Here is a 27511-nt window from a genome sequence, read left to right as displayed (position 1 = left end):
TTGATAGACACAAATCCTCAGCTCTGGTTTTTTGGAAACAGGCGGGAGCCATCCATGGTAGGATTTGCAAAGGGGCCTCAGGAAATTTGCTGGCTGAATTTTAAGAAATTCTAAACAGAACTGAAAGACCAACATCTTAAACCCTGTTGAAAATTCCAGCCCTCAAAACCGGGGATGTCAGTAGGCAGCCTGACTCCCTAGCACCTGGGCTTCCCACTCACAGCTTCCTGCAAACCTTATCATGAAGGTCAGGTCTGAGATTTAAGCACCGCCGATATAAAGGGATTGTGCTTGGGTTTAATGTTCAGATTTGTTAGTCTTACTGTTGGAACATCCACCTCAAGTGGCAAAAACACAGCTGTGATGAAGCATATATATATGTATGTACGTATGTATGTATGTGTGTATTTATAAGTACCTCCCCATGTCTACTCACCATATTTTACCACTTTTTCTTTTAGGACTTGGTTTGAGTTTTGGCGGTAGTAATTCTGGCCTGCTTGTTATCCATACTCTGTACAGCCCTGTGCAAAAGCTTGTCAAACCTTGCCGAACTATATGTCCATTTCTGGCCAAATTGGTGTTACACTTACATGGTCTTTGACCATGTATTCTCCTTCCTAGACTCCCGTCTTTCCTACCACCTGTCTTTGTTTTAAAATACCTCATACATGTACCCTATTGTCTTCTCTTGTGAAAAGACATTCACATGCCTTCTCCATCATCCTTTGATAAACCACTTACAATCTACCACTTGTTTCATGGCAGCAAAGAGACTCTCAGTCATTAGAATGGCCTCCTTGTTTAGTTTGGACCTCAGCCAACAAACATCGGTCAGTTTGCTGCTCTTGTATGCTTCCACTCTTCAACAAGCCCAATTAACTTGAAACCCAACCCTCTTCTAAGTCTTCATTGTTTTGAATGGTATTAACTTCTGCCTAAAGTCCCGCTTTGGATCCCTCAGACCAGTCGTCAGCTAATTTACTACTTCGGCAAAATGTTGCACAACCGGGGTTGTGAGTACCTTAATTGTCTTGACTGTTTTGTGTGATGAGCTTTGTTTGCAATGACTCACTAAACTGTGAGGAGTTACTAAATTCTGAGGTTGTGTGTTCCTCCTGTCTCTATCCTTCTGAGAAGCTCCCCAATTACAGACTCATGGAATCACAGAACCCCAGACCGGTGGGGGCTGGCAGGGACCTCTGGAGCTCATCCCGTCCCACCCCCTGCGTGAGCAGGCACCCCCAGAGCAGGGGCACAGGGCCGCGTCCAGGTGGGGTGTGAATGTCTCCAGGGAAGGGACCCCACAGCCTCTCTGGGCAGCCCGTGCCCCTGCTCTGGCACCTGCACAGGGAAGGGGTTTGTCCTCATGTTCAGGTGGAGCTTCCCGTGTTCCAGCTTGTGCCCGTTGCCCCTTGGCCTGGCGTTGGGCACCACTGAAAAGAGCCCAGTCCCATCCTCTTGGCACCCGCCTTTCAGATATTTATAGGTATTGATGAGATCCCCCCTCAGCCTTCTCTTCTCCAGGCTGAACAAACCCAGGTCTCTCAGCCTTTCCTCACAAGGGAGATGCTCCAGCCCCTGGTCACCTTCGTAGCTCTGTGCTGGACTCTCTCCAGCAGTTCCCTGTCCTTCTTGAACTGGGGGGCCCAGAACTGGATGCAGCACCCCAGATGTGGCCTCACCAGGGCAGAGCAGAGGGGGAGGAGAACCTCCCTCGCCCTGCTGGCCACACTCCTTTCCATGTACCCCAGGACACTGTGGCCCTTCTTGGCCCCAAGGGCCCGGTGCTGGCTCAGGGTCACCTCGCTGCCCCCCAGCACCCCCAGGGCCTTCTAAGCAGAGCCACTTTCCAGCAGGTCATCCCCAGCCTGTACCGGTTCATGGGGCTGTTCGTCCTCAGGGGCAGGACCTTGCACTTGCTCTTGTTGAATTCCATGAGGTTCCCCTCGGCCCAGCTCTCCAGCCTGTCCAGGTCTTACAATGTCCAAAACTCCACTCCATTATTCTTTCTGTCCCCAGAGATTTTTATGCTGCTTAATTCTTATTTTAAAAATCACAAATTACATTCCGAAGTAAGCTTACTTACTCAAGCCATGTAATGTCAGACTGTTCCCATAGAGCAGAGGTGAAAGAGATCTCCCCTCTAGTGAATTGGACCTGTTAGTTCACAAATGATCTCACTTTTCTTACTTTCCTGTATAGCCTGTGAAAATGAACAGGAAATTTTAGGGCGGGATTTGTCCAGTCCTACATCAGAAAGAGCCTCACGTACTCCCTGACGGTCATACCTAGATCCAACACCTCTGCTGGGTGCTGTTGCCTAGGTTGGATGCAGACCCCACGCTCCCACACTGATGCTGTGTGGTGAGTCCTGTGCTATCAACCTCCTCCCTCCCAGTACCACAGCCAGCAGAAATAGAGAACAGAGGAGGTTGCAGCGGTGACCAAATCGCCATGGAGAACACCATGCCGTGTTGCACCTTGTTAGTATTTTGCAGCGTTTTCTCTGTTAATCTGCCTCGCTTTCCCTGTGGACACACTTCCCTCACCTCCAGCACTGGCGCTGGTTTGGCTGGTACATCTGTGTAGTGCCTCCCTGGCACGTGCTGCTTCTGCCACCAAACAGATGTTTCTTTACCTGTTTTCCTGAACTCGTGTCTCATTGCATTTGAAGCTGCAAATCATTGGTTCAACACGCTCCAACAATTTTGTATTTGTATTTTCAAAAGAGCTTCCAGGTTACAGACAAGTAGGTTATGGGTCTTTTCCTCTCGCATGTTCTCAGATGTCAGCGAGCACTCCTCAAAGCTGAGGTTTCTTTTTCTGGATGTTTCTTGTAGCTTTGTTCTGAGGGAAAGGCATCAACTGTTCAGCAGTTTATCTGACAGCTCTGGTTTCTTCTCCTTCCTGGATCATCCCAGTTAAATAATTGTCTCTGTCTCCTGCATATGGCCTCATCTATGACACGGACTTTACAGTGATAATGGTGTTCTTCCGCTCTGTTATTTTTAATCCAGTTACCAAAATATTGAATATTACCTTCCTTTATTGTTGGTGTTTCCAAAAACCAAGCTACTGCTACTGATTTATTGTGATGTCTGATGTCCTTTTCATTCTTCTTCTCCATCTGTCTGAAAAAAATTCCTCTGCTCATTTTCAAGCTACATCACTTCACTGATAAAATTATCATTTTTCTCAATAATTCTACTGACTGTACTAAAAGCTCTTCTCCAAAATCTCTTTCAGTAACTTCAGAGCATCAGATCTGCAGTTTGTCTCACAGTCCCGTTATCACTGATTTCTTTCAGTTTCTCTATGTTCATTCACTTTTCACACCTTTCATATTATACAATGTAATTTTGCAATTTCATTTGACTATAACATTTTACCAAAATTAATCTTTCAAGAAACTTAGGTCTGGTCTTGATTTTTTTTCTGCGGAAGAAGGGAGTTCTCACCCACAGATTTCCAGCTGCCCATTTCTTTCAAAGATTGCCCCTTGATATCGATTTCATAAACTTAGGACACCCTGAAGAAGTCCTTCTTCCAGGAACACCTTGGCTTCTGTGACATACATAAGGTTCTTGATACTTTTGTCCTTTGAGGAAGCATTATTTCCCCCCATTATTTGATATGCACATCCAAACCCCTTGTCTTTTGTGTCTTTCCCCTGGCCTTACCATCTCCTTCTGATTAGGTTCTTGTTTGTGTTTTGTTGAGTCAATAGTTACTTGGATGACTGCTGCCGCTGCCGTCAGCGGGCATCTTCCTTGTTCTCTTTCCACAGATTTTTACAAATAATTCTATTGGTAAAAAACAGACTGTCCTTAAAATCAACTTTGATTTTCAGGTAGCTTGTTTTTAAGAAATTTTTCCCCCAGATCAGCTGTCCTTTATACGCTGCTCCATGTTCTACACTGCTGTACTCACACACTATTCCAGGGCTTTTGTTTAGGATATGCTATTTCACATACCGAAGTTGTGATCACAGCTCCATCGGTTCATGCTTAACCTTTTTATACCTAAATAATAGCAGTAGAAGCTGTATGAACAGAGACAGTATCTGTCCTTCAAACTAAAAGCCGAAAAATTCTTTTGTCTGAATTTGGAAATGGCTCAGATACCAGATGCTGGTAATTTTGGCTTGATAAGAAAAATTATTTTGAGGTTTGCTCTGAAGTGACCATGGCAAAAACTACGTATTTGGCATCATTAGAAGCAAACTATTAAAAAAAAAAAAAGATACTTACTCTAGCTTTAGAAAGAGAGAAACAACATGAAACAACATATTATTGAAAAAGAGTGTCAAAGAAATGCACTGACATTCTAATCATAGATCCCTCTGGGTTTATTGGTTTTTAATGGCTTTTCAATCACAAACCATTTTTCAGCCACAAAATATTTTTTAAACATAGTCATTCTGGTGACGGGGCATAGGACGGTTATAACCAGAGCAGCAATTCTGCAGTAAAACCTAGCTGTCCTGTCCCAAAACATTGCTCAGAAATTTGCGATTATCGGCAGCTCCCCCAGCCCTCCACACAATACCAACGCGTGTGAGCTGCACAATCCCCTTGGAGCTTATGACCAGGTTAAATTTGGTAATTTCTTTTCTGCTACATAGTCTTTGGTAACAACTGCTGTGTATATTAGAGAAATGCCTCAAAATGTACTGAATACGGTTACATTCTTGTCCTTTCACACCCAGAGTACGGTGCTTGCAGGTCCCAAGTTCTTCCTGATGACCAGTCTCGGTCCCATTTCTCATAGCCTGATGCGGACTCTTTTGAGGACACAATGTTTTGTGAAGCTGTATCATACAGGGAGGGTCCTAAGTCTGGTCTTGCACCTCTCCATCATCCTGGTTGAGCCAGGCTAGCGCTGTTGCACTGAACCCAGGTCAGGAGTCTCCCACAGACAGGACAGTGCCCAGCAGATGAGGAGCAGCGATAAGAACCAGTAAGGAGGTTTATATCTATGGTGTCGTATGAAATGTTCCAAACTTATAAAAGGTGCTGCTATGACTCACGGTTTCGGAGCTGTTACGTGAGCAAGTATCTATTAACTTCTGCTGAGTAAGGACTTATGGTTGCAGATGTTGTTATTACAAATGTTCCCAGCTCCTCCATCCTTACCAGGCAGCGCGGAGCCCGTTCCTCTGCTGCCCTCCCAAGAGATTCGCCCACACCTTTCCTACAGACACCAGGGAAGGGTTGGCACCATTTCCCTTCTTTTCGCCTCTCCCAAATTTCACACTCCAGAAACACTCCTTCATCTCAGTTTAATGCCCGTTCTCCCACTCAACTCCTCCCCTCTTTCTCATTTGTCCTGTTCTTGTCCCAGAGATTGTTGTCACGTAACACTGCTGAGAGAGCAAGGACGGTTTTACTGACAGTCCTCCGTCAAGTCTAGCCAGCCTCCCAGCTGGAGATGGGCTTATTTAAAAGCTGTCGGTAATGTATGTGGGTTGCTGCTCTGTGGCCTGCCATAATTCACCGGGGTTGCTTTCATCTTCCCAGCTCCTGTCCAAAAGCGGCCGAAGCTGCTCGCCTCCTCCTGACAGATCTTTGGTCGAACAGGGAGCTCCAGAGTGTGCTCAAGCAGGTAAGGAAAACGCTTCTGCTTTTGGCTGACAGAACAATCCTGCTCTTGACTCACTGAAGTCGGTGCGTTTGCAACGGCCATGATTCAGCAGCGAGTACAGGCAGCGGCTGGGAGGAGCCCGGGGTGCTGGGGAGACCACGGTGCTCTCAGCCTAAGACCCGGGCACCAGCCTACGATCCGAGCAAGAGGCAGCGAGTCGCAGCTGCAGCTGCTGGAGTCGACCGACTTTAGGGACTAAGGACAGCAGCGTGTCTGTGCTGGGCAGCTTGCACCCTGGGGTGATGCTAGCTTAGGTGGGCTCTTCCACGGTACTCCTGGAGTCGATGCTCTCCTGCGTGCACAGCACTGCTCTGTGCTGAGAACAGACCTGGACGTTTCACACTAGCTTGGGAAACTCCCTTCATTGCATCCCACCATGCAGGGTCAGCATGTTCCAACAGATCCCTGGCAAGGTTCCTCCTCTCTTTCCCCCCATTTTCTTCTATGTCCATAACCCTACCCTGTGGTTCCATCACCCATCACTGTGGTTACAGCCAGGGTAATCTTTTAAATGAAGAAGAGGAGTATTTAGGATCTGTTTTGCTCCCTGCAACAGAAACTGAAGAAGTGCAGAGCCAGACGGGGCACAGAGCCAGCCTCCAGCTCCCAGTGGCTCACTTTGAACAAGTTGGGTTTTTCCAACCCAACAGCAGCAGCAACTGCAGAGAGTAAAGCACCAAATTAAAGAGAAGGAGTAACATCCTCAAAGGGGAGTACCCTGGGGGCAGGAAGGTAGAGAGTACCTGCATATCATTCTCATATTAACAGTTAGGGACTTTCTCCACAGGAGCCTGGGCAGCTTTGCGCCGGGCTCTGCTCAGGAGCCTGTGCCAACTCATTTTGATGTGACTGAGTCACTCCTCTGTTCACACATATGTTCATTGCATAGGCATACATCAGACAAGAAGGATGGGAGTCTGCAGGGATATATGCATCATGCACATATCTTTCCCATTTTTCCAGGATGAGGAGTAAGATGAAATAATATTCAGTGAAAGATTAAGTAAAGTTTTCCTCTGGTAAAGCTGGAGAAGTCTAGCTCTTGGATGGAAAGCAGTGCAAGGAAGATTAAGTCCATCAATACGGGTGAGGGTTCGTGTGCCAAAGGCACACAGAGGGAGGACAGAGGAGGTTGGTTGAGAATGAAACACACTTTAAGTGGAGGAAGGGTGTTGAAGTGGGGCAGGAGGCTCTCACAACTACAGCTGTCAATTTTGAAACCGATATGCACTCACTGCTCTTCATATACATCTTTCAGCAAGGATTTGATAAGAACATGATTGGATCTTTAGCTGGAACAACCTTCAGAACCCTCTCTTCCAGATTTTAGGAGCCTCTCCGTGCACATTCGGGCTGCAGGTGAGAACGGGGCCACGGGCATGGGGTGGGTTTGGGGGTGAAAGAGCGGTGCATGAATGCCACAAGCTTTCTCTATTTTTAATCTCCCTTAACGTGGGTTTGTGAGATTTTCATCACGAATGCTATCAGCCCAAACTGCAAAGTATTTGTTTCAATGACAAGTCAGAAGTTGTGCTGCTCCTGGGTTTAGTGCAGATGTTGCCCGCAGTACGCAGCTGTGCGTTTCAGACATGCTCAGCGCAGATGCCGTAGGACAGACAAAGCCACTGGACTTGACTACTCCTCGTGTGTCTTTCTTTCTTACTTTGCCGAGCAATAACTGATCAATCGCATTTTGCCAAATCCTCTCAGGTGGGGCTTTTCACAGGAATCTCTGTGACAGTGCTTTCATTCCTGAATTTTGAATAATGTTATCCAGATAGTGTAAGTAACGTGCAATTAATTCCAGCACATGCTAGACCATTAACCATTACCCTCGGGGATTTTTTGAGCACTTAATAACCTACCTGTAAGCCTCATGTCAAAATTTGGAACTCCACGCTGACATCTACATAATCCCAATAGAGAAACCAGGTTAGAGAAGTCCTGGGCAGAATTTCCAGGGCATCATTATGACTTTTTATTCAGTGTGAAATGAGGCTTGAATCTGTAAGGTAGTTTTGATTCGTAATTCCCATTGAAGGGAAAAGCCTTAAGCAGTTCTGACCTCTTGAAATATATCTATCTATGATGGGGATTGAGATTATTCATAATTAATTATTTGCTCCCTTCCTCGACCCGCTCTTTGCGATCAGACTATGCACAGTCCTGATGTAGGAGAAAATGGTTCAAAAGCCCGTTTCTTTCCTCTGCCCAGGTGCACATTTCACTTCTTGCTCTGTGCCTTCACTTCACTGAGGCTCAGAGGAGCATGGAAGTCTAGGGGAAAAAGCTATGGGCAGTACAGAAACTGGGTAGAGGCCAAGAAAAAAATTAAAAGTTGGTTTTTAATGTAATTAAAAGATTTCTTGAATGCTTTAATTACCTGGGTTTTTAGTTTTTCTTTGTTTTTTCTCCATTTCAGAATTTGGAATTGGTTCGTGTCCAGGAAGACAACCCTTTCACAATTACTTAGGATGTTAAAGATGTAGAGTGTTTCTGAGTTTAACTCAACTGTAAAGCAAACTAAACATATGGATTTCATGTGGATGATACTGATATTTTTAAGCATTTTCTTCTTTTTAGGGGGAGAAGGGACTTTTTTTGAGGTCATACTTTCTTGATGTCAATAATTATTTTTTTTTCAAGGAGTGTGTCTGTGTAACTGTACGTGTCGCTGCGTATGTGTGCGCGCAGGCAGCATACACGCGCGCGCGCGGCGAGTAGGATCTTCCTACAGGCTTAGTCCCCTGTCTTCCACTGAAAGTCAGTGCGAGTTGTGCATTTTAACCCCCTTGCAGAGTTTTGTCCAATCCCACCCGATCCATGCGCCAAACACTGCCACGCTAAAAACTTGTCACAATCTATTTTTACCCACAAGTATAAAAATTGGCAGTTTCGGGTTGAGGCCCCCCATTGCATATGGCTGTTATAAACAGATACACACAGCAATACTCTTCTTTACAAAGGCTGGTTACTCCTAACGTTTATGAATATGGGCTTTTCTGCTTATGAATTTTTCTCCAATGAGCTCTTATAGTTATTAGTATTTTCTTTCCTGTCATGTGAACTCTTTATCTCAAGAAGCAAATTGACATCTGCAAATTCTCTGCCGGGTCTCAGCAACCCTTCTCTGAAGCTATATGTGAGGGGACAATTTCAACACATCTGCAGAGCATGAATATTACCACGTCCCGAACCATTTTGAGAGCCAGAACAACTCAATCTCGTGACTGTACCTGGACAAATGTGGCATTTGAGAAGCTGAGCTGGAGACAGGCAAAGTGTTTTTTTCCCTGGGATCACTGACTGCCACACAGGACTGAAAAAAGTGAGGATGTGGCCTTTTTAATCATATTTTGTTTTTATTGATCAATGTAAAGAATTAATATTAATATGCAAAGGAATGTAAGCACTTGTGTGAAGTCAGGTTTGGAAATATTTTATTTCTCCATATCTTTAATTACATGGTCATCCTGTGATGCTAAGGCTGTCATAGGGGACTGCTGAGCTCATTTTAGGGCAAACCACTCCTTATGACAATAACTGTGTGATGAAAGAGGCTGATCTTCCTCTCTCCAGAAGAAAAATATCCTCTCTCCATTCCCACAGAGGATGCATCTCAGATCCACAGGGAAAGGACGAGCTGAGGATGCATTTACTGGCTGCCCTACACACATGGTTATTGCTTCTTCAAACCACTGCTGGGGCACAGGACCCCGTTTTGCAAATATGAGGGGTGTGGGAGGTGCTTGGAAAGGACAAATTATGGAACTGAGTCTAGAAAGGGAAAAACAGTCTCATTTTTTGTGAGCGTCAGACCCCTCAGTTAGTGGAAATCAGCATGTCCCCATTCACTTCACAGAAATGGGGTGATTTGTGCCCACTAAAGAACCGTCCATGAAGTTCAGATTTGCTCTGACACAGCTCTAGACCTAAGAGACACGGTGGCACTTGTTCGTGCCCCGTTCAGACCGTAGGGAGCACGTGTCCACAGAGGGAGACCATCTTCCGGCTGGTTCTTCTCTTGGACTACAAAGGGTGGCTTGATCTTGTGCACTTTAATGAGCAGCAACTATTTGCTTGCCTTCACCCACATTCAGTTGAGAGCTTTCTGTGTAGAGCTCCCAGCCAAATGAGAGAGAAAAAAAGCACCTTTGAAGTGGAGAGCTAGAACCAGGAGAATCCGGTAGGACAGTTTCAGGAGCATTTAAACAGCAGCAAAGGAGCCCCAGCCTGTGGGCATGCCCTTGCCATACCTGCCAGCTGCTCCCTAGCTGGATGTGTGTTCTCAGATGCACCGTTCAAAATGTTTTCGGCAGGACCCGAGACTATGGATGTCCAAAATGGCTGCAGTAACCACAGGCAGGATCGTTATAGTTTGGTGTAAAAGTACGTTGCGTGCAATTTTGCATTCAGATTTGTTCCTGTAATTACATGTTCAACAGGAGTCCTGGGAGCTAATGCTTTTCTTTGTAAAATTAATTGGGGAAACAGAACTACAAAATGTAATGACGGAATATTGAGGAAATTCATTCTAATTGGCTGTTATTTAAGCTTTATTTTAAAACACTGCTGATGCTTTCACCGGTAATACCATCTACGGAATTGCTATATAAGGCACAAAGAGCTGTAGCTATGTGATCGTCACCCACAATTAGATTTACAAGTACTGGAGATTTCATTAGTAAGTATTAGACTAAAATAGACAGATACTTCATTCACATGAATTTTATGAACTACAGCAAAATTGTTTTTCCAAAGCTAATAAAATGATAAAATTAAAATCTGTCTCCATCCTCCGAGATCTTCAAAACATGACTGGGCACAGCCCTGAGCAACCTCATCTGGCTTTGATGTCATCCCTGCTTCAAGCTGGGCAGACCAGAGAGGTTCCTTCTAATCTAATTTTTTTTTTATGATGCTGTAAGTTACTGCTTTCATACCTCAAAATGCAGCTAACTCAAAAGAGCAGTGGGAATTGTAACCACTCTGCCATCCCAGGGCTACTTTGCAGCTATTTCTTCCCCAGGAAATTCTCTGATACTCAACATTATTTTCCTCTCAGTCTCTTTTTTTAAAATCTGGACAACAGGATCTACCCCAGTCAGTGGGGTGACAGTGATGCCCAACCGTGAGAAGAGAAAGGAAAATCAGCCTTATTGGAGTCACTGGTGTTGCTCATAACCAGCAGTTTCAGGAACTCAGTGAGGTTCCCGCCATATAAACGGATGCTGTTTTTACCTCCAATGCAAATTGTTTTTCATTCTAGGGAGGCATTGTTTCTTAAAAGCATGCTTGTAACTGTGACATCCTCTTCGATGAGCCGTTTTCCTGTTTCTTGCAAGGTAGGGCATCCCCCCAAGATACAGACGAGGGCAGGTCTACAAACAGGTAGCACATGCCCTGGGTCATAGCGATGGAGAATTACTGAGGAGGGAAGGACCACAGCTAGCGACACTGTTAGCTCTGCTGGCAGTAGATGAGAGCAGTTGGGGCCCGATTTGTGTGTGGGACACACAACCATGTAAATAAATACCATACTTGTTTGTCCTGGGCTTAGCAGAGCTTTTTGGTCTATTTTCTCATAAATGCTTTGTTTGTTTTGTGTATGTACAATCCAGCCCACCCCAGCATTTCAGAAGCCTCATGGACGAGTAGAAGGCAATAGGCAGTTTTATCCCTCCCTGACCACACATCAGTTTGTGACCAACTTAGCCTCCCAGTCCATAACTATACAGTGTACTCTGTAAGATATAGGTATGTGAGAATAATGTATCAGAGTTTTGTTTTGGCTATACTGTATGTATTTGCTTCATTGGAAAAGCTGAAATCAATAAAAACTGCTGGAATTTCTTCAAGCTTCTCGTTTTGGATGGTTTTATTTTGGTCGTCTTGCCACAGTGCTAGGACAGAATAAAGCATCTGTTTGGAAGGTTTGTAAGAGCCTGTTACCCTGCAGCAGTGATCAGTCTGGACGGCTCTGCCTTGTGCCAATATGAGGAATGAAGCTGTAAATCACATTTCCTACACCGTTACAGCCTTGGCAAGCCTCAGTGGGTTTCTCTCTCATGAGCCTTTACAGTCACCACGTCAATCCATGAAAAATTAGATTATCAATAGCATCATTTGTGCCTCTGCTCTATGGGCCCACAGCTTGTTGTGGAGGAAAAGAACACATCTTAGTTTCTTCTGAACCTGGCTCATATGAGCTGTGTTTGAAGCTCCTTAGGTCTGATATTTAAAGAGTGTGATGACCTGATCCTTCCACAGCTTCTTTTTGGTCCAGGCTGGAAAGTCCCAGCTCACAGACCTGTTCTTCAGACAGAGCCATCAGCTCATCACGCGCAGTTACCTTCTCTGAACTTTTCCTAATTAAACTATTTCCTTTGTGAGTCAAGGGGACCAGAACGGCATCCAGTATGCAAAGAGTGAGCGAGCCGTGGCGTTATACAGGGATAGCACAGCCGCCTTTCTGTTTTCTTCTCCTTCCCTAATGATTCCTAACATTCACCTTGGTTTCTGCATCTCTCTCGTGTGTTGATCTGTCACTGGGATGGGCTGTCCATCACAGAGTTGCCTCCAAGTGGTCAAGGTCATTTCCAAGTCATCATTTACATGTGAAGATAAGATTATTTCACCCCATGCGTAACACTTAACATTCCTCTATGCTGATGTTAGTCATTCATCATCCTTTCTTTATTGGCCTATAGTTCCCCAAAATTTTATATACAGACATGACCTTCAGTCCTCAGGTGTGCAGTGGTGTGGGTTTCCCTGTATCAGGCATGGGATGTTGTAGAAATCTTCCCCATTTCTCACAGGCGTCACAAATTGGAAAAAGTAAATACATCCCCTTTCCTGCTCTTCTCCTTTCTGAGTCATCCTTTCACCCCTGATATTTATTGGCCCTCTAGTCTCCATGGCAGGCCCTCATATATTTGAAGATGGTCTTACTATTTATAGCTTATTCTCATGGCTTCAGTTAGTTGTTCCTTCAACAGCTTTTTGGCATCTTTAGCATGGTTTAACCTGGCAGAGGTTACAAAGTCTTTCCTATTTTTGTCTTCAGCTATTTGAAAGACACCTTCTGATAACCTCCTTCTCCTGCTGCTTCACCAGGCCAGGTCCCTTCTGCCCTTCCTCAAGGATTTCTTAACTGGTGGGTGTACTGGGATTGTACTTCAGTGTGATAAGCACAGTCCACACTGCCCGTAAAGTTTAATTTTCCCTTTTCCTTTCCACTTAACAAGCATCTTCCTTTGAAGTTACCCTTTTGGAAGATGAGTACATGGTGGTGGATATTAGGCTTTTGTTGATCCAGATGTTGGTGTTACAGGACAACTCTATAAATGTAAGATTTGAGGCCAGACTTTTCGGGCTAATCAGGACCAAATATAAGGTTGCATCTGCTTTGGGGGCTTCCCAGCCTGCTCCATGAATTGCTGTCAACAACATCTAAGAATTTGGTCGCCTGCAAGAACTTAAGCCCAGTTTACACAAGGATAGCTGAAGTGCAGGATGCTCAAAAGACTTTGTGCTTCCAGTACTGGGGAACACTGTAGTGTATAAACACTGTTGCCAGCCTTACAAAAGAAATAAGGAAGCAGCATCCTCTTGATCTCCTTCAGAAGATGGCTCTTCAAAGAAGAAACCTGGCAAAGGGGAATGTGATCTTAGCTACAACGTGGTTTTAGTTTCTTTACTGAAGACAAGGTTGAGGAATAATCTTTACTACTGACAACTACCTTATGAAAAGAGGATTCGCAGCCTATCAGGCAGGCTTGGCACAGCCTGTGAATCTGTGCATGGGAAAAGGGAAAGGCGTCACCCCATGCCACATTGCTCAGAGCTCCTTTTCCAGAGCACCTTCTGCTGCTCTGCTGAGATTTTTGAAGGGTGGGCAAGCACTAAAGGATTAAGCGCAAGCACCCAAATTTCTTAAAAAGTTTTGGGTGGTCAGCAGCACTTCAAACCTAAATTTCATTGGCAGCTGTGACATTCCTTACTTAAGCTGCTTCTAGGCCACGGTGCAGCAGGCATATTTACAATTGGTTTTGAATGTGGCACCTAAGTAGTAGTCTTATAAAAGTCCATTAAGGAGCAGTGTATCCAGAACGCCTTGGGAGGATTAAATATTGATATTGTGTGCGTATTGGTGATGTCCATTCTGCGGCTTCTTCAGGCACAAATCACACCTGAAGGCACGTATAAGAAAGGTCATATAAATTATAGGCTAGGAGAGCAAGTTGTCTTCTACCAAGTCTAGCATAGATGCAGAGTGTCTAAAATTAATGCAGATGAGACCTACCTCTATATTCTTGAGCTGGCTCTCTGGACACTGAAGAGGGGCAGGACATGTAAATCTCAGCACATCTCCAATCTGGAAATTAAGAGTTGCTCAGCAATGGAGCCGATACAGGACTATGTGCTTGGATTGCTCTCTATCCAGTTGCAGGATACCAAGAAACTAGCATGCCCTTTTATTTTGGGACCTGTATCATTTGTATGAACCCATAAGAAAAAAACCATTTTTAGACAGGGCAGTCTGCAAGACCAGAGGGCAGTTTGCAAGAAAAAGATAACCAAGGTGCTCCTTGTACGATTTAAATGCAGTGAAACATGCATCCCCTCTAGGAGCTGGGTCAGAGGCCAGAGACTTCTGTGGGGTCAGAGAGTGGCGGATGCACTAAATTAGCTCCAATGCATTGGTATTGCAGCAGGATTCAAGGGAAAGAAAATGGTGGCTGCAGGGTGCATAGTACCCACAGAGCACTCCATCTCCAAAACAGAGCAAGCACCAAGTCCTTGGAGACCTTACAGCTCATGGAATCTCAAATAATGCATGGGACTCTGCCATAAAGCCTTATCCCACCAGCAAAGCAGCCCCCATTAGACCCCCTTTTCCCATCCCACAGTGCAACTTTTGAGTCCTTCGTCACTGCCCATGATGCTTTCAGAGCAGATCCCACTCTCCATTTTCAGACCCATGAGATACCTTCCCCACAGATCCCAGGAATGCCCAGAAATACCCAACTTCCCCAGGCCACACCCCTGAGGATCATCGCTTCCCAGCCAGGAGCAGCTCCCAATTTCATGGTAGAGACCACGTTGCACGGTGCAGGGCATCCCTAGGAAATGCCAAGCCCAAGCCACGCACCGCAACTGCACCAACAACCCCACAGTACCAACACCTCCTGCTGGGACACGCTTGCTCAACAAAGTCCGTCTATCTCAGTTTCCCACATGCTGGTGAGATCACTCCAAGCAGAGGCACTGCTGTGGCATCCCAACCCCATGGCCAGATGCCTTAGAAGTGCCACGGTCCCACTCGGAACACTGCTGGAGGACACGTGGCAGCCCATAACAAAAAGCCCTGCCCCATAAAAGCAAGGCATATGTAGAAGAGCTTCAGCATATGCATGGCATCCACAGCCCGTAGCCCACACAGCGCTCGTGCACCCACAGCCCAGGGCATCTCCACCGCAGGAGCCGGGGGCCTGGGTCAGGAGAAAACACGGGTCCCGTGTGAGGCACAGTGACTTGTTCCCTATTACCAGCCCCGTAATGTACAAGACTTTGTGCTCCTTTGCTGTATAAACCTCATTTGTATCTTTCCCACATTTATGTGCCCCTGCAGATTTAATCTTGCCAAGCACGGAAGTTGTTACCTACCCAAGACTGTACTTGGCCCCTTCCTTGATGTTTTCTAAGCTTGCCTTTGTCCCTTTCGCTTTTCTAAGCTTGCCTTTTGAGGGTCTTCTGTGAGGCACCCCAAACACACGGCCATGTCCCTTTCTGTCATCTAACACCAGGAGATCTCTGCTTTGCACTGCTGGGATGCAGGAAAATGTTGCAGCTTTACTTGCACCTTTACAGCACCTTCTTGTCCATTAGGGTGGGTGGAGCAGTGACATCCAGAGCAATATTTACTGGATTTAGGAAATTCTGTGTGCAGTTTGCCAGAATGTGGCCTCCACTCCTGGGTGCTCACACCGAGCATCCTCCATTTGACCGAGCCCCTACAATGCTTTTCCAGTTCCGCCTTCCTTTACAACCCTCTGCAACTTGATAATCTCATGCAGGAAAGGCTTTGATGAGAAGGTAATTGTCTTCCTGCTACCACCCCCCTGCGCACTCGTTCTGTGCTGAATGCGCTGTACGTGGTGGCAGAAATGAGGCCTTGGTGCTCCCAGGCTCCCCAGCCCAGCAGCTGGTGATGAGCAAGAGAGTGTCTCAGCACAAGGAAGAGTACGGCAGGAATCTTCACAGGGTACGAGGGGATTACATTGGGTAGGTGGAATTGCTGGAAGCAATTTCTAGGTAGCAGATCTGGTCCTGATCAAACCTTTGGCCAATATTCCATGTCCCGGATGAGATCTCAGATGTCCCAAAGCTGAGCGATGGCCAGATATGAGCACTGTGGCTTCAGAGGTCGACAGAGTCATACCCATGCACAGAGCTTGCAGGACACCTTCCTAAGCCTGGTTTCTCCCTTGACCTTCTGCCTGCAGAGTTGCCTGCATTTCTGCAAATGATGAGCGAAGCAGTTAAAACATACCCCCACCTGGTGCAGGAGCAAATGGCCCCGATGCTGCACAGCTGAAATACCCCCGGCCAGTGCGGCAGTGAGTAACCCCCTCATTGCACAGGCGTGCCTGCCTTCCCAAGGTAACGCAACGGGAAAAAATGCAGGTAGAAATTTTCAAAAGCGATAAAGCTATTGGAAGTTCCTGGCACTGCAAAACCCAAATACTTTCCCAGAGAACCGGAGTTCCTCCCTCCTTTCCCTGGCACTTCTCTGCAAAAACTCTTACAAGCGCGCTGCAGGATCTTACCTAACAGATTTCAGCTCAGGCAATAACTAACTGCTTTTGGGTCCCGAGGCCAAGTTTCAGTCTGAGAGATGACCCAGACTGGGTCCTGTACAATGAAGCAGAGCTTTGCTTTGTGCATCTTATTTCTTTCTTCCTCATGTTTTCTATTCTTTCCCCAGGAAGGCACTTTATCTCACAGTACAGGTAACTCCTGCTTCAGTCAACAAGGATCTCTCCTGGCAGAACAGGAAAATCAGTCTTTCATCAGCAGGGCTGAAAGAAACACTCAAAAATTGTAAAGGGAAAAAATTGGAGATTATCTGAGCGCCTTTGAGTTCCACCCTGAGCTTTTCTTTAGCACATTTTACCCATGACAAAAACTGATTCTTGTTTCCTTTCAGCAGAGGAGAAATAACCAGGAGGGAGAAAGGCGCTGCTTTAGTATCATGGCGGGGCCATTGGCACGACCACAGCAAGACTCTGGATTTCCCAGGCAGCAGCACATCTCCTAAATGGCTTCTGTCATTTTTGCCTGTGCAATTAGAAACTGGTTGTGCCTATTCCAAACTTTTTTTTTCAAGGATAACCCACAAGCAATGTATAAATTATTTCCTGCAGGATGCAGAGAAGCAGAGGGTTAAAGAGGCAGTGGGAAGGGGAGAGGGAGGAGATGGCTCAGGCGAGTGTCTATGCTATTCAAAGAGATGACTCCTTGGTACAGGGAGAAAAACCCACACCCATTGCCTTTCTGCCCCTGGAGCCTGCCTGCCGCAAGCTCCTGGGTGAAGCAGCAACATCACTGCAGGGCTCAGCCACCGTGGGAAAGCCAGCGGAGCCACGGCGAGTCCTGCCACACAGTGAGACCCAGATGCGGGTGAGTCAGAGCCCCACCTTGCTTTGAACAGGAGGAAGCAGAGCCTGTGGAGAGGCACCCCAGAAAAGGCAGAGCACGAGTGGGTGCTTTGTACCCATGGGGGTCCCAGGAACCCACCCCCACTCCTGGGTGCTGCAGCCCACAAAGCCATGGGCCAAATTAGCCTGCGTGGCAGCTGGTGGGATAACGAGAATGGATGGAGTTTTTCCTCCAGCAATCGAAGCATACCAGGGAAAGAGTGACAGCGACTGGCAGGTCTCCAGCAGGCAGGAAGGGAATGGGATGAGCAGTCACCATTACTCATGGGCAGGTACCTAACTGCTCAGTTTTGCCCTGGGAAGGGTCAAACAGAGCCCAGAGCTGAAAGAGCCAAGACCAAGGTATGTGGGAACATCTCCTCAATGACTCTCTTCTAAACTGTGTCCTTGCCATCGCCCTCCTGCCACGGACCACATCCCTGCCAGGGGGAAGTGCTGGCACGAACGGGCTGTGCAGTCCCCAGAAACCGTGGCTGGGGCTTTGGTCCACGCATCTGGTGCTTCCGGAGGGAAGGACCATCTTCACCTCCGTCCTGAGTAGAGGGATAGGAGGGAGCCATGGTGGAGGGATAACGTATACAATGTCATGCAGCCCCATGGCTGTGCTAAGGACAGGGTTGTGAGCATGAGCCAGCAGCAGCAGAGCTGCAGGCACCTCCCATAATCTATCCAAAGGGGAATGCAGCCTTCTGGGAGTGGTTCAAGGGCAGCACCTCCATGCCCTCCAGTGCAAAGCCGGACTGCTCACCACGGGAGCACTAGCATGGCACAACCTGAGGCCAAAACCTGAGGAGGAGCCAGGCCAAAACAGTTGGTGTCTTCAGGTTTCATTTGGCAAGACGCTGCATGGGCAAACCCCATGTGAGAGCACTGTGGCTCTTTCTATCCATGCTCACGGATGTGCCGCTGGGCTGCTCCTCCTTCCCAGAATGACCAGGAACATGAGGATCCCCTGCCCAGACTGTTGTCACCACCCTGACATCCATCTTTGGGACCACAGAAAGCAGAGGAGCTCGGTACAAGCAGACACCAGCGCTGGCACTGTGATAGTCTCTCTCTAAGGCTCTGTCCTGGGTGGGGTGTGTACCTCCTCACTTTCTCCTTCAACATCTTAGACCCAGCTAGGAGTGAGTTCATCTTCTTTACAGATGCACATTTTGGACCTTGGGAGTTTGTTCTGCTGTTTTTGAGAGGGTCCCAGGCCATTAACACGTGGTGCTTTGGTGCAGAGGTGGCTTCACAACACCCTGCAGGCGCTGCAGACCAGGAGTCCTGGGGAGTTTGCTGTGCCTCTTCCTTCCCAGAAATCCTGCACAAAACTCCTCACATAACCTCAGGTGCTCTGACACCCCCAGATACCTCCTGGCTGTAGAAGGGCTCAGCACCCAGGATGCTCATCATTGATCAGGAATCTGCCTCCAGCACAGAGCTTGTGCTGTGAGCCTGGGAGAAAGGCCAAAATCTGAGCCTTTGTGTCTGAACCCAGACTCTTGCTTTCAGCATACTGCAGAGCAACCAGCTGTCGGCTTCAGACAGACCTTGGCACCAACTAAAACCAGACTACACGTTCAGGGCCTTAAATCACCAGGGAAGGGCTGTCCAAAGCCAGTGGTGATTTTGCATTCTCCTCTGTTCCAAGATGCGAGCCTCAAATGCATTAACTGGACCTGGGATTTTCAAAAGGGATGAGTGAATTCAGACGATTCAGATACTTACATGTTTTTAACGTCATCATGGGGGTCTCCAAGCGTAATTTTTTTGGCACAAATTTGCCAGCAGTGGTAGCAGTGGTGGGGCTGCAAGAGGGACCCTGAGCCAGGCTGCTGGCAGTGTGGAAGGAGAGGATCTACCATCGCCTCCCCTCTTCTCTAGCTATGGGCAGCTATCATTTGCCCACAACTACCTGCCTTCTCAGTCACCCAGCTTTGCAGGTATGGTGGGTTGTTCCTGGCTGGACACCAAGTGCCCCCCAAAGCCACTCCATTGCTCCCCTCCTCAGCTGGACAGGGAGAGAAAGTATAATGAAAAGCTCATGCGTTGATATAAGGACAGGGAGAGATCATTCACCACTTACTGTCATGGGCAAAACAGACTTGATTTGGGGAAATTAGCTTAATTTATTACCAATCAAAACAGAGGAGATTAATGAGAAATAAAACCACATCTTAAAAACACCTTCCCCACACTCCTCCCCTCTTCTCGGGCTCAACTTCACTCCTGATTTTCTCCACCCCCTCCCGCCAGCGGTGCCGGGGGACGTGGAATGGGGGTTGGGGTCAGTCCATCACACGTCATCTCTCTTGCTCCTTCCTGTGCAGGGGGAGGGCTCCTCACACTCCTCCCCTGCTTCAGCGTGGGGACCTTCCCACAGGAGACAGTCCTCCATGAACTCCTCCAACGCGGGTCCTTCCCATGGGCTACAGTTCTGCATGACCTGCTCCAGCGTGGGTCCCTTCCTCGGGGCGCAGCCCTTCAGGGACAGACTGCTCCAGCGTGGGTCCCGGTGGGCCACAAGTCCTGCCAGCAAACCTGCCCCAGCGGGGGCTTCCCTCTCCACGGGTCCACAGCTCCTGCCAGGAGCCTGCTCCAATGTGGGCTTCCCATGGGGTCACAGCCTCCTTTGGGCATCCACCTGCTCTGGCGTGGGGTCCTCCAAGGGCTGCAGGGGGATATCTGCTCCTCCGCTAACCTCCAGGGGCTGCAGGGGGGTATCTGCCCCACCGCTAACCTCCAGGGGCTGCAGGGGGATATCTGCCCCACCGCTAACCTCCAGGGGTTGCAGGGGGATATCTGCCCCACCGCTAACCTCCAGGGGCTGCAGGGGGATATCTGCTCCCCCGCTAACCTCCAAGGGCTGCAGGGGGATATCTGCCCCACCGCTAACCTCCAGGGGCTGCAGGGGGATATCTGCCCCACCGCTAACCTCCAGGGGCTGCAGGGGGATATCTGCCCCACCGCTAACCTCCAGGGACTGCAGGGGGATATCTGCCCCACCGCTAACCTCCAGGGGCTGCAGGGGGATATCTGCTCCCCCGCTAACCTCCACGGGCTGCAGGGGGATATCTGCTCCCCCGCTAACCTCCAGGGGCTGCAGGGGGATATCTGCCCCACCGCTAACCTCCAGGGACTGCAGGGGGATATCTGCCCCACCGCTAACCTCCAGGGACTGCAGGGGGATATCTGCCCCACCGCTAACCTCCAGGGACTGCAGGGGGATATCTGCTCCCCCGCTAACCTCCACGGGCTGCAGGGGGATATCTGCTCCCCCGCTAACCTCCAGGGGCTGCAGGGGGATATCTGCTCCCCCGCTAACCTCCAGGGGCTGCAGGGGGATATCTGCTCCTCCGCTAACCTCCAGGGGCTGCAGGGGGATATCTGCCCCTCCGCTAACCTCCAGGGGCTGCAGGGGGATATCTGCTCCTCCGCTAACCTCCAGGGGCTGCAGGGGGATATCTGCCCCACCGCTAACCTCCAGGGACTGCAGGGGGATATCTGCCCCACCGCTAACCTCCAGGGACTGCAGGGGGATATCTGCCCCACCGCTAACCTCCAGGGACTGCAGGGGGATATCTGCTCCCCCGCTAACCTCCACGGGCTGCAGGGGGATATCTGCTCCCCCGCTAACCTCCAGGGGCTGCAGGGGGATATCTGCTCCCCCGCTAACCTCCAGGGGCTGCAGGGGGATATCTGCCCCTCCGCTAACCTCCAGGGGCTGCAGGGGGGTATCTGCTCCCCCGCTAACCTCCAGGGGCTGCAGGGGGGTATCTGCTCCCCCGCTAACCTCCAGGGGCTGCAGGGGGATATCTGCTCCCCCGCTAACCTCCAGGGGCTGCAGGGGGAACAGCCTGCCTCACCGTGGTCTTCACTAGAGGCTGCAGGGGAATCTTTGCTCCAATGCTTGCAGCACCTCCTCCCCCTCCTTCTGCACTTATCTTACTGTCTGCAGGGCTGTTCCTCTCACATATTCTCACTCCTGCCTTCGGTTTCAGTTGTGAGGGGGTTTTTTTTCTTCCCCTTTCTTTTTTTGTTCCCCCTTCTTGTATATAAGAAGCACTACCACTGTCGCTTATGGGCTCAGCTGTGGCCGGCAGCAGGTCCACCTTGGAGCTGGCTGGCATTGGCTCTATCAGACCTGGGGGAAACTTCTGGCAGCCTCTCACAGTAGCCACCCCTGTAGCCCCCCCAGCTACCAAAAGCTTGACACACAAACCCAATACAGCAGGGCTTGAAGCACAGCTTACCTGCATACTTATTTTTTTAAGCTGCCAAACACCAGCTCTCCATAAACTGGGCTAAACAACCACATCTAAAAACCTTTCCCTAACACTCTGGCCTTTATTGCTCATTCCCTGTCAGGAGCAATCTCTTAGGATCAATCCACCCTCACCTAGGCAGCTTAAAATTAGACACTGAAGTGTGAGAATCACTCTGGGTTCCCTTCATAGCTAGTGGAGAGAAATAGTCTGCCCAGCATGTGGTTCACCCCATCATCAGACAGAGGTGGAAGGAGGGGCAAATTAATAGTTTTCTATTTCCACTGCTGATTAAGGAAGTCCAGATTAAGATAAGCAATGCTCAGACATAGCTAGGTGGCCTGAACCTCACCCTTTATCTTTTGTAGGTGAACGTACACAAAAACACCCACTCTAATACTACATTGCAAAGTGACAATCTTCTTTCTAGGATGTCAGACTAGCTCTACCCTGGCAGGGTGGGATGGTAAACAACACATTTCTTACGTCTTTCTGACATGAGTGTGAAACTAGTGTCAGACCAACGAAGAGGGTGAAACCAGGCAGAAGTTTGCAATGCTCCTGCAACCTCGTGTTGTGCCTGTGGGGCACCCACCATAGGGGTGTTCCCAACTCGTGTCTTGCCATCACCACTCACCCCATTTCTGTGTCTCTGAAAAACCCACCTCCTGGAGTCATTGAGCAATCTAGGATGGTCATTTTCCTTTCTTTCCAAGCAAAAGTCTGCAGAGAAAAGCTTGACATGCTCGGCACCACCCATGCGCTGGAGGGTAACGCATCTTTATGGTTAGGATTAAGAGGACTTCACTGTAAATAGGCGGCTCTATGACTCATATCTATAGCTTGGTTCATTTTCCTCTTCCTTGGATGGAAACCCTTCTAACTGGATTTCCTTTGCAATTTGTGGCTGCTTTCACTGCATCTGGTTGGACATAAAGCAATGCAAAGGAAGGGTGGGTGGCAAAGAAAGCTTCCTGTGATTGTCCAGCCTTGCCTTTTCTGGTGGTGCTCTGACCCAACAGTGAAATGGGGGTTGGAAATTGTATAACTGGTGCCAGTAGCCTGCAAAGGCAATGAAAAGACATCTTATTCCCCAAACAGGGATATCATGAATTCATCATCTGTGTCCAGCAACACAAGGAAAGAAAACTTGTATCATGGACTTTTGCAAAGGTGAGTGCTGGAAGCCTGGTTGCTCAGGGGAGATGCTATCAGGTGAAACCTGAAGTTGGGAAGTGAGCGCCCAGTGAAAGCAGTTAGGTATTTAATTTACATTTGTGTCATGGAAGATCTTCTCTCACATGTACGTGTGTGTGTGTGTGCAGGCACATGCACGTGCCCAAGGGATGAGGCTCATTGCTCAGCCTGGCCTTTTCCCACAGACTTGGAGTTTGCAATATCACTGGAGTATGTTTGGGTCAAGGTGCAGACACAGGCTGGAGGTCTGCAGGGCAAGCAGGCCAGCCCACGTGCAATCTCTCCCTAAGAAACAGATGGATATTTATGCTCAGGGATGGTCTTGGATTCAGTAAGACACTCGGTTTTGCATGTGAGGCCATTGCAATGGGGCCACGGGGCCAAAAGAGTTCAAGCACCCAATTATGAAGGCACATTTCCTTGTAGCAGGCCACACCACTGCACACACCAGCTTTTGAAATGCCTCTGGCAAGATCCCCAAATTGCCAGATACACAACTAGTGACCAGCTATGTAGACAGAGCTATTACATCCACTATATTCCACAGGGCATGGCAGCTGTCTGTCTAGCATGTCCTTTGCAGACGTGAAAATAATTACTTTTTCTCTTTGAACCTAATCAGACACACATGAGCTGCTTTGTGCAGGCAGATGCTAATTGACCTCATTCATAACCTTCCAGGCTATTTAATTTTACTCCCCTCTATAAATATTTCAGGTTCTCAGATGCCAAACTTGACCCTTAATACACCCATATCAACGTATAAATTGTAAAAAATCCACTGGCCTTATTCCCCCCTTTCACGCCCAAGTGGAAACTAGTAGGGAGAAGATTGAAATTAATGGTCCAAATTCCAAATTTTCAGGTATTCTGTCAGGGTAAGACAAAATCTTAGAGTCACTGCCAATTACCTGTGTAGTGCTGCTAAGCCATCCTGGTCTGCCTGGCTGGTGTTAAGGAGCTTTAGTCTAAAGAGGCACTGAGCTTTGGCAAAGAGCTGTACCAAAATAAGGACAGAACTGGGTGTGTGGACAATTCGTTTTTTAGTGCTGTTAAGCTTCTTAGGCTGAGCCTGGACCTCATTGCTCTGTCACAAAAAAAAGATTGCAGATAATGAGCTAATAACACTTCACTTTCCCAGCCTGCTTTGCATCTTCAAAGTGTTCCACAAGAACAAACTAATTAACTGTCCAGAGAAGAAGCTCATGACTAAGAGCTGAGAAACCTTGTGAGTCAACCCACTTGCAACAGCTCTTTGCAGATTTCAGTAAAAACTCATTTTAGAGGAAGGTCTGTTTACTGGTCTGACTGGTCACACCAATCCCCGGCCACATTCCAGGGGTGTGAGCGACGGGGATGGACCCGGCCTGAGAGAAGCCCCACCAACTTCAAAAGAGCAACACCTCGACAGGAATGCCCCAAAACCAACCGTGTGGCTTCCTCCTTTTAATTTGCACGCGCACTCGGCGCAAGTTGAAACTGCTGAGCTAACAGTCCCTCTGCAAACCTCCACGAAATGAGGTTCCCCCACTCTGCTTGGGAAAAATTTGTTTGGAAACAACCTTTTTCCAAGACCATTAATTCAGAAAGAACACACCGTACCAGGATCTGTCAGTGAGGAATTAGTTTTCCTTAACGTACCCTTGGGTGCTATCAACCTGGCCTTGGAGCTGTGCCTCCAGCTTGAGGAGCTGTGCTGAAGTCTCAGCTCTCTTATTCCTTGCTTTGGGCAAATTATTAAGCTGCCGCAAGAATGTGACGTCTCTTGCAGGTCCCTGGCTTTTGGGGAATGCGGGGCACATTTGCTTGAGCAAATTAGAGATGAGAATATAATATTTTTCTATGGGTAAATGAACTCCAAGACCCAGTCCCGTGAAAGAATTTAGACATATCAGGCCAAGTATTTTGTCTTGGAAACTCCTTCCTAGTTGTGTATTTTTCTACCAGGAAACATCCCTGGTCTGTCTCTGAGGCAGAACCTCTAAATGATGGACAAAATTCATCCCATTTTACCCAGATCCTCAGCAAATTTCAGCCCAAAGGTTGTGGGGGGACTGCTGGGGAGGAAATGCAACTGTGGGGCTTGCCAAAGGGTAGGTGCCTTTCCAAGGGAGACACCAAATCCCAAGACACACTTGAGGGATGCCAGCCCCCATCTCACAACACCTCAGTCCCAGGGATGCTGGAATATCCACGTACAACCTCCCTGCCCTGCTGTAGCGCAGGCATCCATCCCACCCCATGTGCAGGCTGCTGAGGACCCCAGGATGAAACACTTGATGCCCCTCTGGTTTGTCTAAGGCATTAGAAAGCCTGATTCAAAACTGCAGCTTCCACCAAAGGATTCAGGTGCCTTAAACAACCACTTTGTGTAGCTGTAACCCTCACACCTGTGAGGAAGGCATTATGGGCCAAATGCTTTTCCACGGAGCACAAGGTCAGATTTCCAAAAGCTCTGTCTCAGCACACAGGTCTGGAAAAAAATTCTACAGAGGAGTTTTGTGCCCATGAGAGCCCTCATCTCTGTGAAACATTCACAATTGCTACTCATGCTGTACCCCATCTGCATGGAGCCACTCGCAGCTGGGACTTGCAGCAGGCGGGGATTGCTCACCCTCAGTTCCTCGCCTCGTTCATAGGCAGAAGCTTTGAGGACTTTTGCATCATTTTCCCTTCTTCCCAAAAGAGAAGAGCTTCCTTCTGAGTTGTTTATTGGCTTGCGTGCCGGTAGGTTGTCCTGCCCTTAGCCCAAGGGCCTGCAAGCTGCAATTTGGATTTTTCTGCAGCCGCCAAGAAATGCCGACAATTTCCAGAATCCTTTGGCAACTCTTCCTTCGCAATGATGATGTTTGGATGGCTGCAGTTAATCACAGGGCTCAGGAACTTTGGGACTAATTGCCTCATCGAGCAAATAACCAGGAGCTGGTTCCCATCCTGCCACAGTGTGCTCCTTCCAGCCAGGACCCCTTCTTCCTGGCTTTGCCCTGCCAGGTCACACAACACTGAATCACCCTCTGGAGATATTTATCTCTTCTTACTGCCGGGGGAGACCTGGAATTGAAATCAGGCCATGAGTATGTCTTCTAAGCATTGTTGTGAGCTGGGATGAATCTGGACATACGGTGCCTGATTTACTCTGTGTGGCTGGAGGAGAAGCAAATTGAGCCCTGGCTGGAGCTGATGGTCTTCAGGGGTCCTACAGAGGGATCTGAAGCCCAGCAATGCAGAGATCTCCTCCACACTGTGGCCGCTCCACCACAGAGGCCTTGGTACAGCCAACCCAACTTGGCAGCCATGGAGGATGTGCTCTGGGCAGTGAGGAGGGTGATGGGGAGATCCACAAGATGCTCAGCCCAAGGGACGAGACCTGTCCTCCTGACAGGGCCCTTGGGCATCTCTTCTAGCACCCAGAAATGCTTCTTAGTCCTTGCCAGGGTGCTGAGGAGCTGGAGCGTGTCCAGAGAAGGGCAGCGGGGCTGGGGCAGGGTCTGGAGCACAAGTGTGCTGGGGGGCGGCTGAGGGAGCTGGGGGGGTTTAGCCTGGAGAAGAGGGGGCTGAGGGGAGCCCTTCTCGCTCTCTGCAGCTGCCTGAGAGGGGCTGGAGTGAGGGGGGGGTCGGTCTCTGCTCCCAGGTCACCAGTGACAGGATGAGAGGAAACGGCCCCAAGCTGCGTCAGGGGAGGTTTAGGTTGGAGATGAGGGAAAATGTCTTTAGTGCAAGAGTGGCCAGGCCCTGGCACAGGCTGCCCAGAGAGGTGGGGGAGTCACCGTCCCTGGGGGGGTTCAAACAACGTGCAGACGTGGCCCTTGGGGACGTGGTTTAGGAGGCCTGGGGGTGTTGGGCTGATGGTTGGACTTGCTGGTCTTAGAGGTCTTTTCCAACCTTAATGATTCAATGATTCTATGATTCTGCTTGTAATTATTTCAAAGTGTTTCAAACACTGACCTGGACGAAAACTCTGAGGTGGAAATGTTCCTTTTCCAAAATATGTTGGTCAAAAAAATAATCAGAATTTGAGAATTGCAGAACTTAGCTGAATTTCAATTCTGTCTATTTTATTTTAAGGCGTGGCATGGCACACAGCTAATACACTGACAAGTCATAGTATAGCACTGCAACACCACCTGAAAAGTTACAATAATTGCTCTATTTTTACAGCTAATCAACAGCATCTAATTCACTGTGAAAGATCAAAGTGTTTCCCTGGATCAAAGTGTTCCATCTTTGTCATGATATCAAAGTTACATTTCTTGCTCTGTGGAAGCACAACTGTGTTTGTTTACAGGTGCAGATAAAAGGTACAAGTGGCCCACAGCACTTCCGAAACCAGGAGAGCACCGTCAACAGAGCAATTTCAATATTGCGCTGTGCCACAGTCCAGCGCATCCGCTGTCGTGTGTGGCGCTGGGATTATAAACCAGCGTCGTATAAAAAGAGTACTGAATGCTGCAGCTCAGCTGGGGTTAAAAACCAGAGCTCAAACCCATACTCGTATCAAGCCAAGGAGATAGGAACGTGAATCTTCCACCTCACCAGCAAGTGCTGTAACCTCTGAGCTGCTGGGTAAGGGACGTATTGCCGTCTGCTGCTGCGCTTCCCTCCTCCTCTGTGTCTTTTGTTTAAGGCTTAGCCTTGGAGGCAAGCTGGGCAAAAAACCCACGTCCTTTTGCAGGTGCTGAGCTGCTCAGC

General features: G+C 48.3%; 1 protein-coding gene across 1 annotated transcript in view; it reads left to right on the top strand.

The window, feature by feature from the left end:
• Nucleotides 1-11502, top strand: part of PKP1 (plakophilin 1) — a 47726-nt gene extending 36224 nt beyond the window's left edge. Inside the window, exons 12-14 of the mRNA XM_075115653.1 lie at nucleotides 5523-5607; nucleotides 6905-7005; nucleotides 8069-11502. Coding sequence (XP_074971754.1) covers nucleotides 5523-5607; nucleotides 6905-6976 — 157 coding nt within the window. The 3' untranslated portion in view covers nucleotides 6977-7005; nucleotides 8069-11502. The remainder of the gene's footprint in view (nucleotides 1-5522; nucleotides 5608-6904; nucleotides 7006-8068) is intronic.
• Nucleotides 11503-27511: the final 16009 nt, after the last annotated feature.

This window comes from Phalacrocorax aristotelis, chromosome 21, assembly GCF_949628215.1.
Source record: "Phalacrocorax aristotelis chromosome 21, bGulAri2.1, whole genome shotgun sequence".
NCBI lineage: Eukaryota > Metazoa > Chordata > Aves > Suliformes > Phalacrocoracidae > Phalacrocorax > Phalacrocorax aristotelis.
Note: the sequence above shows the minus strand (reverse complement) of the source record. Positions and strands in the feature narration are given on the sequence as shown.